General features: G+C 42.3%; 1 protein-coding gene across 2 annotated transcripts; it reads right to left on the bottom strand.

Annotated features, from left to right (window-relative positions):
• Positions 1–2,613: 2,613 nt before the first annotated feature.
• Positions 2,614–7,810, bottom strand: LOC127217512 (diphosphoinositol polyphosphate phosphohydrolase 3-alpha). Of its 2 annotated transcripts, none has more exons than XM_051178508.1 (2): positions 7,247–7,808; positions 2,614–2,665 (listed from the first exon to the last, which is right to left on the bottom strand). In XM_051178508.1, coding segments are annotated over exons 1-2 (495 nt in total). In that variant the 5' UTR covers positions 7,741–7,808; the 3' UTR covers positions 2,614–2,664. The 2 variants fall into 2 exon arrangements, with proteins under 2 accessions (XP_051034465.1, XP_051034464.1); XM_051178507.1 differs by lacking the exon at positions 2,614–2,665 and adding an exon at positions 6,504–6,537 and having other exon boundaries at positions 7,247–7,810.
• Positions 7,811–14,061: the final 6,251 nt, after the last annotated feature.

The following is a 14,061-nucleotide window of genomic DNA, read 5'->3' as shown; positions in this document are numbered from 1 at the left end:
ATGATAATAAAAAAGAACTTTAAGACCTGTGGCTTTAGAGCTACATGTGTGAAGATATTAGGACTCAGAAATGGGCACATACACACACAGCATAGCACAACTGACTTATTTGGCTTGTACCAGGAATTTGTAGATACAGTGTATCTAGAGTTCAGATCCAAGCGTTATATTTTGCTTCCTGTTATTTTTGCAAGTCAGAAGCAGCACAGATTTGATAAAAAAAAAATCTAAGAAAGAGCAATGTGCCAATGCATAATATGATTAAAATAGATGCATCATGGACCTTTTGGAAATATTTTGGTGGACACATAACACCACTACATCCTGTATGTGTGTGTAGTATATATAATCATATACATAAATGATTCTATGCAAAGGATGAAGACCGAAACTCATTTTTTTAAAGCACTGAAATGTGGGATTATGTGTGATTTTTTTTACTCATTTACTTTTCATTTTCATAACTTTTTTAAAAGATGAATTAGAACATGTTATTTTTGAAGGAAATACTGGGGCTGGAGAGATGGCTCAGCAATTATAAATACTTGCTGTTCTTGCAAGAGACTTAAGTTGGGTTCCCAGCACCAAATTGGCAGCTTAGAAACATCATTAACCCAAGTTCCAGGGGATCCTGGTGACCTCATGCAGTGCACATACACAGAAGCAAAACACTCATATACTTATTTTTTTCTTAAAAAAGGAGATTGCAAAATGAAGTGTTGTTCCATCTATACATTAACTTATGTCCCCACTCACATATTGCATACTGGGTGAATTAAGATCCTTTTGTACATATTAACTGGAGGCCGTCCAACAACAACAAAAACTCTTTGGAAAGAAACTGGTAGTTAGCAATATGTTTAAGGACAAAAAGCCAGCTTCTTAGAGGAATAGTTTTATCTTCCTGTAAACTATTATTCTGACCAGCCATCCATACTTAGAGTCTAAAAGAGAGAGGTAGCCTACTAGTAAAGTCTAAGGAATACATCTGTGCAATTTTTATTATGGAAAACTTTAAACAATACAAAAGTATAGAGAATAATGAATTCTCAAACATCTGTCACACAGCTTCAGCAATTATCAAATCATAGCCCATCTTGTTTCATTTATATACAAACTTATACCACCCTGATGATATTGAAGCAAATAACAGTAGCTTAGCTGTAAATTTTCAGTACAGCTTTCTAAAAGAAAGGATTTCTTTAGAAAGTAAAACCACGTACATAAAACAAATAGAAACTCCAGTAAATTATAAGATGTGGTTTTATTTTAAAGTCTGTACGATATGGGGACACAATACATTTCACTGGTACCATGAGGAAGGGTGTTAACACTAAATTGGAGTTCAAGCCTTTCCCAATAGAATAGCTTATAATGAAAAAGTAAAACACAATAACCATATTAGAACATCTTTGGAACCCTTGTAATGAACTGAATAAGAGTGTTGACATCACACACCCTGTGGCAAAACTCCATGAAATTTCCTTGTCCTTCTCATAGACTTAGTCTTCTGGAAAGAGTTGACCCAAAAGCTCCCTCATTTAAATTCTTCATTTTATGTTCCCCTTTTACAGCAGTCTTTTTCCCTGAAGCCTTTCTAAGTGACACCAATTTAGCACTCTCAACTATCTGCAATTTTACATGCAGAAAGCATGTGGTACTGAGAAGCTAGTTGAGCAGACTAGGAAAGGGATGAAAACCACAGCTAACTGAAACAGTGAGAGAGGCAAAAGACACGTAGGCAACTAAATGGCATAATTAGCTCTGAAAACTGCCTTCGTGCTCACCATCAAATATTACAGACATTTAATCTGTAAAACAAGCAAAACCCAGCATTTTCTGCAAGGAAATGCAGACATTTAAGAAGTAGATAGAGCATTGCAAAAAATTAAATATTATTTGTATATTATTTTAAAATTTATTTTTATAAAAACTCACAATAATATGTTTTCATTGTAGTGTTTTTACAATTACCTTTATAGCAAGTGATATTTTTGAATAAAATTTTAAGCAAATTAACAACAGTACAAAAAAGCTAAAGTTGTTACATGAAGGACTAATTCTAGAAAATGTTACCCTAAATGATGGCACAATATTAAAAGTATGCCAGCCATTGGATGCTATGACATAGAAATGAGTACTAACTCTTGCCCTTGAACATCTTCAACTATCCTGAAGTGTTTATGAAAACCCAAAAACACATGAACCACACATATGGTGCTTAAACAGCAGATCCTCTACTAGCACCAGATTGGAAGGGAAATGTTTTGCCACATAGAGATTACAAAATATTAATTGACTCAAAGACCTCCAGTGATGCCAACCATATTTCAAGTAGTGTCTTAGATGCAGGCTATGCACAGTAAAGAAAAATAGCCATAGCTCTCAATGGTAATGTCTAATGAAGAAGGCAGACACATCAGAAAAGCACAACAAAAGGCTATAGGTGCTGAATTAAGTCCGCTCACATACAATAGTACAACAACCAGAGCAAAAACGTTGGTAAAATAGACAGAGGAGTGTTCCAAGATGTAGAAGGATAACCAGATGAGTGGTCTCCTTGGGAACCTTAAAAGTGCTCCGGTGAACTTGACAATATCACTGAATACTGGATTCACATCAATGATTTTATTTCAGTGTAATCTTGAACATGGTTTCTGCTCATCTGGAAAAAGAAACAAAGATACATTTTGCAGGTATATATTTGCAATTCTTCCAAGCAGCAGAGTTATTAAAGACATATTAGGTGCACCAATCATTTGTTATTTAGAAATCCCACACAGGCTCTAAGGCAAATGCTATGTGAACATAGACCAGTAGTTGGAGGAATTTCGTACACACACATATCCCCTCCTCTCTCCCTCCCTCCTTCCCTCTCTCCCTCAGAAATCATGAAACCAGTGATACCAGAGGGGAATTAGAAATTAAGATAAAAAAGATTAATAAATTCTGCCTTCTAGTCTGGAGTCTAGACTTACAGGTATAATTCAAGCTGGTGGCCACATAGTAATACAAATGATCAAATACAATAAACTGTTAACCATTACACAGAAGTGTGCTTCTTAATCCACTTTAAACAAACATCTCATTGGAGATGTTTCCACAATATGTATTAGTATCATCTACAATGACAGGGTTAGGATGATTTGGTAACATGAGTGTAATTACAGTGTGAGAACTACACCTGGTTTGGAATTCCAAGCTCTGGGGTAGTTTCTATCCTGTTCTCTAATAAAGTGTCATGTGGCCATACTGACTTCTCATAGTTCTGTTTGCTCAGAACAACCATGTCACATACAGTGCCACATCAGGAGAGGATTACCAGGAGAATAGTAAGCCTGAAGGTAAAAGTTCTGTTCAGAGAAATTTTTCATCTACATCCTGTAAGGCATTCTTGCTAGAAATGAAACTGTACTGTTCAATGAGAAACCTTATCAATGATCTCAAATGAATGTGTACAAAGTAATAAAGCAAATGCAAGTCAGCTTCCTGTCTTTGTTTCTTTAAAGTCAAGGCTAGATTACATGTTTCCAGTATATATACAAACCTATATTCACATAAACCTATATTAATGGTTCCTTTTTTTCCATCTGGAATAACAAAATACTTTATCATGCATGGGGCTGTGGGTGGAGCTCCGTAGTCCAGTCCATGCTCAGCATGCATGAAGACCTGGAAAAAAATCCCTAGTTACCAACAAAACACTTGAACAAATAAAAATGGAAAATGACAGCTATTTATAAAATGTATGAGTAGTAAACTTCTGATTCATATTTGTAAATCACAATTATCTGATAGTGTATTCTTCCCTTTTCAATTGAAAGATTATGTAAAAATCTAGCTGTATATTTTAGCCTTCTCATAAAAAACTATATAAAATGACTTAGCACTCTCAGAAGGAAAAACAAGCAGCTGGTGATCAGTTTTTAGAAGACTGGCTAGTAGAATTAATATACTATCCCTAAAAATGTGTTTAAATTGGGGACTACTGACAAAATCTTGAAGATAAAAATAATTCATAATATATTTATAGACAAACAATTCTTAATAATGGATTATGAATACACTTTTCATTATGTATAGTACATAATGAAAGGGTGCACTAAGAGGACCTACAGGCTGGCTCAGTGGGTAAAGGCCCTTGTGACCAACCCTGACTACATGAGTTCTGTTCCCTGAACTTGCATGGTAGAAGAAGAGAACACCACTCTCATACATTGTCCTCTGACCTTCACAGCTACACAATGCCATTATCTCACCAGCAAAAGTACATTTGTGCATGTATATGCACACATGCATGTGCACACACACACAAACATAAATGTCATTTAAAGATTGACACATTGTTGACTGTAGTAATAGCAAGTACAAGTAAAGCCTCCACTGAATTTTTGACAAGGTTTCTAAGGTTTTTGTAAAAAGAAATATCCATAAAGAAAGCCAAATTCATTATATCTGTAATGTTAATGTTAACTGAGTTAACGGAGGTAAAACTGCAGAATCTACTAGGAACTTTTTAACTAGTAAAAGTAAAATTGAAATTAAAAATAAGTGCTTCAAATTCGTCATATAATCTTTCCTTTAGTAAGAGATCAAAGTATATTTTGGAAATTAAGGTTTAAATTTTAAATATGAAGTAAAAATTTTCATAAAGTGAAACCACAGTTCTTCAGAAAGTGCAAGGACTCTACTTTTAGAAGCTTAAGTCAGTACTAAATGTGAAATAACTTAAAACCAAATGGAGAAAGACATTTGAATGCTCTGAACACATATCACACAAAAATGCACTCAGAACCAATACAGATAGGGTTCAAGACTAAACTGATCTCTGGTATTAAAAGATAGAAAGAGCCCAGTATAGTGATGAAGGAAAATATAATGACTTTAGTGGTAGAGAAAGAAAGTATGAATTTCATGTGTTCATGAAGTACAAATTGACTTATACATCAATTTGTACCTTAATGGAATTTTAAATAGATGATGTCCCAATAAAGTTTAGGTTTTAAAATGTAATTTTGAGAGCAATAAATGGGATATATTTATTAAACACCCCTCCTCAAGGCTCAGGGATCTATGGGGACCAGGAGGCAATAAAAAGACTATAAAAGTTCTAAGTTGTATATGACACCAAAGAAATAGCATCATCCACATACAACAGGATTGAAGTACATATGAGCTCACAGAACCTGTGGCAGAATGTACAAGGCCTGGACAATTTCAACCCAGACAAAATCCCAGCATGGAGAAGGGGAGTGGGCACAAAGTCCCACCCCTTAGCCAAGAAACTATTTGTAATTGATACTTGCTAGGAGAGAGAAAAATCAGTTTTCTCTAGTGACACTAGCTATGTCAACCCAATTCTAAGTTAGGCCTGATGCTCAGGAATAATTGACCAACATAAAACAGACCCCAATTATTTTGTGTGCATTTGTTATGATTTGGTTTTTGTCTTTTTTGTAGTTTTTGTTTGTTTCCTTGGTTTTGGAGCAAGCAAGAAAGAACACAGAGTTGAATATGGCTTGGGGGTTAGGAGGGCCTGGGAGAGATTGGGGCAGGGGAAAGGGTATGATCAAAATATAATCTATGAATTTTTTTTCAAAATAAGTTAATAAAAAGCAAGTAGCTCTAACTCATGTGATTTTGTTAGTTCTTTTATATTCACTGTTCTCATCCAAGATGTTTCTTAAAAATGATATTTCCAGTCTTAATACTATCTTTTAAAAAGGCTCTCTACGTAGCTAAATAGAGGTGGCAGGGGACCTGAAATATTTCCAGAAGCAAGCGTGGCATACTTTAGCTGTGGCTCCTTATTTCAAACATGTATCAAGGTAAGAACTACAATGCAGCGACCAAAATGTTTATTGTAAGAAATGAAACATTTACTTGATGGTTCACGATGGTTCAGTTTGAGAACTATGTTAACAGCTGACCAGCAAGAATATAAAGACTATAAATGCTCTGAATGATTGCAGATATGCAATCACCCTAAAAGATTTCATTCCTGCATTTGCTGGGAGCCATGGGATTTACTAAAAGCTTACTGTCTTTCAAAATGAACAGACCCCGAGAAAAGCATACTTTTAAAAAAGAGTATCCAGAAGGGTGCTGGGAGTCAGAAGTTACTGGAAGAGCAGGCTAAAACTATGTATAAATAGAGTTATTCTGATAAAAAGCATCTTATTAGTATGTCTCTAGGAATATCCAATCTATCAGGGTGACATATAACTTACATAGGAAATGAACATAACCATTTTAATTTTCAAGAAAATTCTACAGTTGATGGATGATGTCTGACAACTGATTTAAAATGTTCAGTAGTGAAAAATCAAGTGTAAAATTTTTCTTGAAAATAAAAATGGGTTTTAGTCATATGAAAATACACGAAGTTTCTTCTTGGACATATTAGATGACATTTTGGGTGCTAAAAGTACTCTATGCAAAAAGGAAAGGTAGGAATTCTCCAAATATTTTATTTTATTTCAAACAAATCATCCGAGTCGATGTCTCCCAAGAATGGCTCACTGACAAGAACCAAGGCTGTGAATGAGAAACAAGGGGGGAAAAAGCATAAAAAGATGCCCCACCGCCCCGCTCCCCCAACCCCCTGCAGCTGGTAGGGCTCTAAAGTCTTCCACCAAGAAACAGACCACAAGCCTGACATCAAAAGTGCGCACGCACACTCACGCACAAAAACATGTAAAGGGTTTTAAAGGGAAAAAAACCACCACCCAAACAAAAACATAACAGGGCAGACAGATACATGCACACAAGCACACAAACACACATACAAACACAAACACACACACACACACACACACACACACCCTCCATGAAGAGCAGAGCAAACCGGGCAGACAGATACATGCACACAAGCACACACACACACACACACACACACACACACTCCATGAAGAGCAGAGCAAGCAGCTAAGGCACCTTTCACGAAATCCCATGCAGCTCTGGCTGACCACAAGATTTTTACAGTGTCACCAAAAAGCGATTAGAAAAGCATCTGAAAAACGTGCAAATTGTCTGCAAACAGCGCCTGGCAACCGAGACAGTTTGCAAGCGTGATTCAGAGGTCTGCCTGCCAAGGAAACAAAAGAAGCCTCCCTCCTGCCCGTGCGAGCACACAGGGCAGGAGAGGTGTTCTCCTGGCAGGCAGGCGGGCGGGCAGGCAGGCAGGCAGGAGGCAAGTGCGGGGAGGCGACAGGCAGGAGTCCGGGCGGGCGGGAGCGGTACATACTAGGGCTCGCTCTCTGGCAGGGACGGGGCGGCCGAGTTTCCATTAGTGGGGGAGCCGCCCAGCTTCAGTTTCTCCAGGTACTCGGCATGCACGGGCTTGTGGCACTGGAGGACCTTGATGGCATCTTCGATCTTGAACCACTCTCGCTTCCTGCCGATGTTGACCGAGTCTTCCCAATCCTCCAGCAGCTCGGTGACGGTGAGCACGAACACGTAGGTCCGGTGCTTGCGGTCCTGGTTCTGCTCGAAGACGCCCAGCAGCCGGCCCAACTTCCCCTTGACTCCCGCCTCCTCGTACACCTCGCGCACCGCCGCGCCATCCGGCTCCTCCTCGGGCTCCATGCCGCCTCCGGGCACGATCCAGCGGTCGGGGTAGCGGCTGCTGCTCACCAGCAGCACCTCGTCCTCGCGCTCGCTGCGGAAGCACAGGCACGCGGCGCGCTTCTTGAAGCCCTCGGGGTCGTAGGTCCGCGTCTGGTTGGGTTTGCACTTCATCCTGGGCGCCGCCGCCTCTGTGGTCGCTTGCAGATGCCGAGCGAGCCGCCGCCGCGCAGCCCGGGAGTCTGTGCTGGCAGGGAAAGGGCCTGGCTTGGGCTGGAGGAGACGCGAGCGCTGAGCAGTGGAGCTGAGCCGAGCTGAGCGGAGCCTGAGCTGAGCCCGAGCCCGAGGAGTCTAGGCGGGGGCGGGCGCGGGGGGCGGGGGCGAGCTGGCGCGTCAGTCAGTCCGCGGGGCGGGCAGCGCCGGCCGGGCACGCCGAGGGTCGCGAGCCCGCCGCCTGATTGGAGGCGCCGCTTCCGCCGCCGGCAGCCTGTAGCCCGGAGCCCGCTCCTCCTCCGCACAGCCCCCCGAGTGGACGGTGCGCGGTCCCGGCCCGCTCGCCCGCCTGCTCGCTGCCCGCCGCCCAGGCAGGGGTTGAGCGAGGTGAGGCGCGTGCGCGCGCGCGGCCGGTTGCGCGTGCGTTCGTTTGTCGAAGGGCGAGGGGCGGAGGCGGGGGTCTCCCGACTCCCGCAACACGCGACGCCGCCGGCTCACTGCGCAGGCGTCCCGCACTGCTCTGCCTGGGAAGCTTCTAGATCCCACTGCACTGGGGAGGTGCACCCCATTGTGACATTGCACAGGGTCCTCGCCACCACGTGTGAGTCTAGGCCAGACCTGCCAGTAGCGGGGGACCAGACGCGGCCCACCCCCTCCGACAAAGGCACAATCAGCAGGGTCCAGGTCTGCGTCATAGTCCTCTCCCATTATGAACAGCACTGCCTTATTTATAGGCAGAAGGCCGGTGTCGCCACAATGACCAATGACAGACTTGCCAGAATAATCTTTGCTGAGTCACATGCAGCTCGCTTTCTTCAACAGGTTCTCTTCTGCAGTTTGTCAACCATCTTGGCTCAGCCCTTGCCTTAAACACTTGCACACAGCCCCTAGTCCCGTTTTGCATAGCCTCTCTGTTCCTCAGTTTCTCAGTCATTAAACCCGGGGACTCCTCCTTTCAACCCCATTGCAAGGTGTTTCTGGAGTAGCAACCCCACAAAATCTTGGATTCTCTGTCAAGAGCCTGCATCCTCACCCACAGTACCCTTTCCTGGCTTGCTCACAGATGAGCATTCAGGGGTTTGGTGGAGAGAGAGAGAGGGGGAGGGAGGGAGGGAGGGAGGGAGGGAGGGAGGGAGGGCACTTACACATGTGTGCGTGCTTGTTTTGAACAGGTGTAGGCCCACTCCATTTCTCTCCCACTGTTATGATTTTGTGGACATGATTTCCCCAAGTAGGCTGCACTTATCAATAAGCCCCAGGAAGTCAGAGTTTCTAGAGTCTCTCTAGCACTGGGAATTCAACCTGGCTGTTATGTGAGTGGTGGTTATTGGGACTCAGGTCCTTACTCTTGAGACACAAGCACTTTCCCTAGTGAGCCATTACCCAGGCCCAGTGGTTGTCATTTGGATATTGCAAAGGTCAGTGTGCTTTGTTCACACTGACCTCTTGCCAGAGAAGCAGTATCCCAGAGTCCAAAATTCAACAAAACTTTAACCATACATTTTTATTTTCTCTAAGGTTTCTCTCATTCCTTCTCTGGTGTAGACTTCTAGACTTCTGGGGGCACTGAATGTCTCCTCCCTCATTTTAGGAATCTTTATCTCATACCAGCACTCAGCTGATATCAAGCCGGTCCTGGATTGGGTTGAAAACCCTGCTTTGGAAAGGAAAACAATTCCATCAAGGGGAAGCATACTCAGAAAACTTGAGAGGTAGCTGTGCCACACACAGGTCAAGTTTTAAGTATTAACTGAGCAACATGTTTTGCCAGTTAAACCTGAAAATGAATGAACATGATTCTGTTCTCAAGGGTAGCAAATGCCTGAGCAGTCTTAGCCAGAATGTGACTTTTGTAAATGACTGTTGAGGTCTGTGCAGTGCCCAATACCTGGTCATGTAGAAAGAGTATGGTCAGATGCAAGTGAAAACAGTGGCTTGTAAAGAGATACTATTGCCATTGAAGATATGGTCAGTAGGAAAGAATGCTCAAAGACCCTTGGAGAGGATCACCCCATGATTAAAGATAAACTAGGAGAAGAGAGCTATCAAGTCACCTTCCTCAGTGTAGATACACTCAGTATTGCTGTTAAACAACTAGGTAAAAGCATATCCTATTACCATCAGGATGCTGATACATATACATGTTACAACCAATATTGCTAAATGTTTCTTAAGAAGCTCTGAACTGGTGAAAAGAGATTGTGAGAGATAAAAGTCTATCATTCTAGTTAAAAGATGAATGTGAACAGTGGAAAGGCTACCTTACATGTCCTTCCCTGATAATGAGATTGATAACTAACTTATATTCCATCATAGAGCCCTCATCTAGTAGCTGATGGAAACAGAAACAGACACCCACAGCTAAATAGTGAGCTGAACTCCTGGAATCCAGTTTAGAGAAGGAGGAGTGATAAGAACAGGGGTCAAAACCAGGCTACAGAACCCCACAGAGACAGCTGACCTGGACAAGGGGAACCTCATGGGCCCCCCCAGACTGATAGCTGGGAAACCAGCATTATACCAACTCAGACCCCCTGAATATGGGTTTCAGTTAGAAGGCCTGGGCAGTGTAAGAGACCTCTGACAGTGGAACCAGGAAGTATACCTGGTGCAGGAAAGAACTTTGGGAGCACATTCCCCATGGAGGGATACTCCCTTAGCCTAAAGGCAGCAGGGAGGGCCTTACCCTACTTCAAATGACTTGACAGATTTTGATGATCCCTCCTGGAAGGCATCACACTCACTGTGGAGTGGTGGGGGGAAGATGGGATGGGAGGGGAGTGGGGGGGCATGGGAGGGAGGGAGAGGGAATTGGGATTGATATGTAAAATAAATAATAATAATAAAAGTAAAAAATGTTAATGTGATTTGATTTGTGAATGATATAGTCTTAAGTAAAACTCAGGAAAATGTAGACTTTTTTTCTGTTAACTAAAGAGTGAAATGTTAGTATTTACAACAGTGGCTTTCCTGTGAAGTAAGTACAATTACATGGAAAAAACTGTTGCAACAGGGACATTCAAATGGACAATATCAACTACTACAAAGCAAATTAAAAAAAAAAATACAAGAAGTCCTAAAAACTTAGTTTAGGCTTGATGGTAGCAGAAACTTGAAAGTTGTTCTCTGACATCTGAATAGAGCCTTGAGTAAAGCAGGAGGGTCAGGTGTGAAGTTGGTAGATTGGGCTGGAATCTGTGGATAGCTTAGGAGATCACAATTGTCTGATTAAACCAAAGTGAAGGAGTTCTTGCCTCCTTGCTGCTTGAGTAGCTCCACCATCAAGAATGACACAGTAACTGTCCGGACCAAATTGTTCATTTCATGATTGGTATAGAAGAAACAAATGCCCTTTGATGTACTGCACTCTAGAAAGGCAACACTAATGGAGAATGAAATCTGGGGAATCCTAGACAAAATGTGAAGGACCACACCACACAAATGTCATCATCATTTTTGGAGTCAGATTCCATTTTGGTGGTGGCAAAAGAAACTGGCTTTGGCATCATTTATGATGATGTCTTGGATTGTGCAAAGGCAGTTGAGCCCAAATACAGACATTCAAGACTTGGCCTGCAGGAGAAAAAAAAAAAAAAGATCTCCCGAAAATGATGTCAGGAACAGAGTGAAGGAACTCAGATGGCACAAAATGAGCTGAAGACTTCGTGGCAAGAAAAGAAATAAAAAGAGTCTGTGGCGACCTGATCCACAGTAAAGGCACTGATTTCTAAGAAGAGGACTTTGGGGCCCTGCATGGACCCCTGAGGCACCTTGAGCAAACCTGAAGCTGTTGGCTGGAACATCTTGCCCCAGAGTTGTTATTGGTACTCTTCCTGTTTTGCTAACACATACCTGCTGGGGAGGAGCTAAGCCTGAAAACCTTGTCATTTTCTACTGTGCTGTGAGTCAGTAAGTATATAAGCCCACCCCATCCCCTCAATAAATGGCATTCAGCATTCCCACATTGCTGTTGAATGAAGGCTCCGCTGTTTTCTTTCTTATTTCAATCTCTAGGCCTTCGCCCGATTTGTGGACTAGATTTGTAGTGCGGACACTACAGAGAACATTACAACTTCCCCCAAAATGACCAAGTTTCAGATGTGCTCTTTCCAGAATTTCATAAAGCCATTTTGTTATTCACTCAGAGGAATAAGGGAATCTTAACTATTTATAAAGAAATACGAAGGTCATTTTGAAGAGCGAAGTCTTGCAAAATGCAACTTTTTGAAATTTAAGTTTTTTTTTTTTTTTTTCACGACAAACAGGGCAGGTCACAGATCTCAGTGGTAGTAGACTGATAACAACTGGGAGGTGTCCCTCTGCCTTTGTCCTTGCCTCTGGCTTTTGCCATGTAACTCACTTCATCCAGTTTGACAAGAGCAAACATGAAGCAAGCTGACTTGAAAGTGCTTGTCTTGGGGAATTTGCCTGGGTTTTATTGCTTGAAGCACTTTGAGAATAATGTGAAGCAGTGTAAGCTGCCTGGACCATGAAAGACCCAGAGCCATTTCATCCTACTCAATCCAGCAAGCCTAAACCAAATCACTCGATAAATGTGGAAGACCATCACAGACCATTCATCCACAAGCATAGTTAGGCAGATAACAGGTGTGTTGCCAGAAATGAATAAGGAATCCAAGCCAAGGATGGCAGGAAAAGCTCTCATTGGAGACCAGCAGAAATTGCTTACAGCATTGTGAACAAAGTAAGGAATTGCTGTTTTACAATACTGCCTTCTTAGAGAGCTTTGTCTTACACAAGAGCTACCTGATAGAATATTTAACCATAAATGGTACACAAAACCCAACTAAAATCAGAGAGAATAGTTGTCCCAGTATCTGTGTAACTTCTGCTTCAAGGGTCTGGTGTTTAATTTTCTATGGAGTCAGAAGAAGGGTGTGAGATTAAGCCATGTGATAGACCTTGATTTCCCTGTATCTGGCAAGCTCTCTAGTCACCCACTTAGCCTATGTACCTGTTGTCCAGGAATGTAAGGGAATTAGTCAATCATTGAGTCCATTTGAAAAAAGGAAACCAAGGCTTACAGGGGAATTTGTATTTCATTTCAAGTACAGTCTCCCAAGCCCACACTGTCTTGAAGTCACCTTGCCTCCCTAAAGGAGGTCTGGCTTTTGTATAGAGCTTCAGTCAGCTGTGGTTTAACTTAATGATGTTCACAGCTGTCTTCTAGGGGTAAGGACTGCTGGCTTCACTGAAAGACATTTTCCATTTTCGTGTACTCCAGTGCCAGCTGTTTTCTTTTTCAAAGCCTCTGAGTACCCTCATGTTTCCCAGGAATGACACCTGCGGCTCCATGCCATGCCACTTCACATTGAAGGGCCAGTTACCCCTACAAGAGAAAATGGATGGAACTGACAGCCAAATGATGTCTGACTCTGTCACCAGTCTAGAACAGGATTTGCTTAGTGGGTTGTCTTCCTCCTCAGAGAAGCTCATAACATTACCCTTACTAGTTTGCATCTATGAAATGGGGCAACTCTTGAGTGAAGCCTAACTCTTCCAAAGAGGCTTTTGGGACTTTGTGCTCACTCCCATTGTGCACTGAGTTTTAATCTCCAGCCTTGAATTTGACTGTCCCCTTTGGCTTCTGTTCCATCATAGCTCCAGTGAATGGTCCTATGGCAGGCACTCTGTCTGTATGATAGTGAGAAGTATAAGGCTCGGTGCTTGCCTGAAACATATCATTTATTCCTGTGAGCCAGCAGGGTCTCTGAGAGCCAGTGTTTACCAAAGACTCAAACACATTGATCTTTCCCTTGAGTCTGTGAATTGCATGAAATGAAGCTTCTCTAAACCACGGGTTGGGTAGCTTTCCTTATGCATTTTCACACAAGAAGTTGGGGTTGTGTGCCTTTCTCAACAACATCCATACCCCCCCCAGCTCTCAGTTCTGTGTATCCTAACATCATATTCTAACTTTAGCAGTAAAATATCTAATTCTCTACTGAGGACCAGGGTTGTAAAGGGATGAGCTGTGACCGATCTACATCCCAGTGCTTTACGCTCAAGAAGCTAAACCAGAGAAAACACAAACAGGGGGTGCGATCATGTATTCTGTGATATCAGAGCCATGGCATTTGACAATATAAGATACTGGTTCTCAACATGTGTGTTGTGACCCCTTTGGGGGACTGAGTGACACCTTTTCTCCCTCAAGAATAGCAGTGGCTGTATAGTGGATCTCCAGTAGGCAATTCAGCAAATGTTCCCTCTGCGATACAATGGCAATGGCTGCAACACAAAAGACCCTGACATCCCTGA

Source organism: Phodopus roborovskii, unplaced genomic scaffold (assembly GCF_943737965.1).
Source record: "Phodopus roborovskii unplaced genomic scaffold, PHOROB, whole genome shotgun sequence".
Classification (NCBI taxonomy): Eukaryota; Metazoa; Chordata; class Mammalia; order Rodentia; family Cricetidae; genus Phodopus; species Phodopus roborovskii.
Note: the sequence above shows the minus strand (reverse complement) of the source record. Positions and strands in the feature narration are given on the sequence as shown.

Excerpts from the sequence above, each read along its gene's own strand:
- LOC127217512 (XM_051178507.1), bottom strand. The coding sequence starts at position 7,740 with ATGAAGTGCAAACCCAACCAGACGCGGACCTACGACCCCGAGGGCTTC.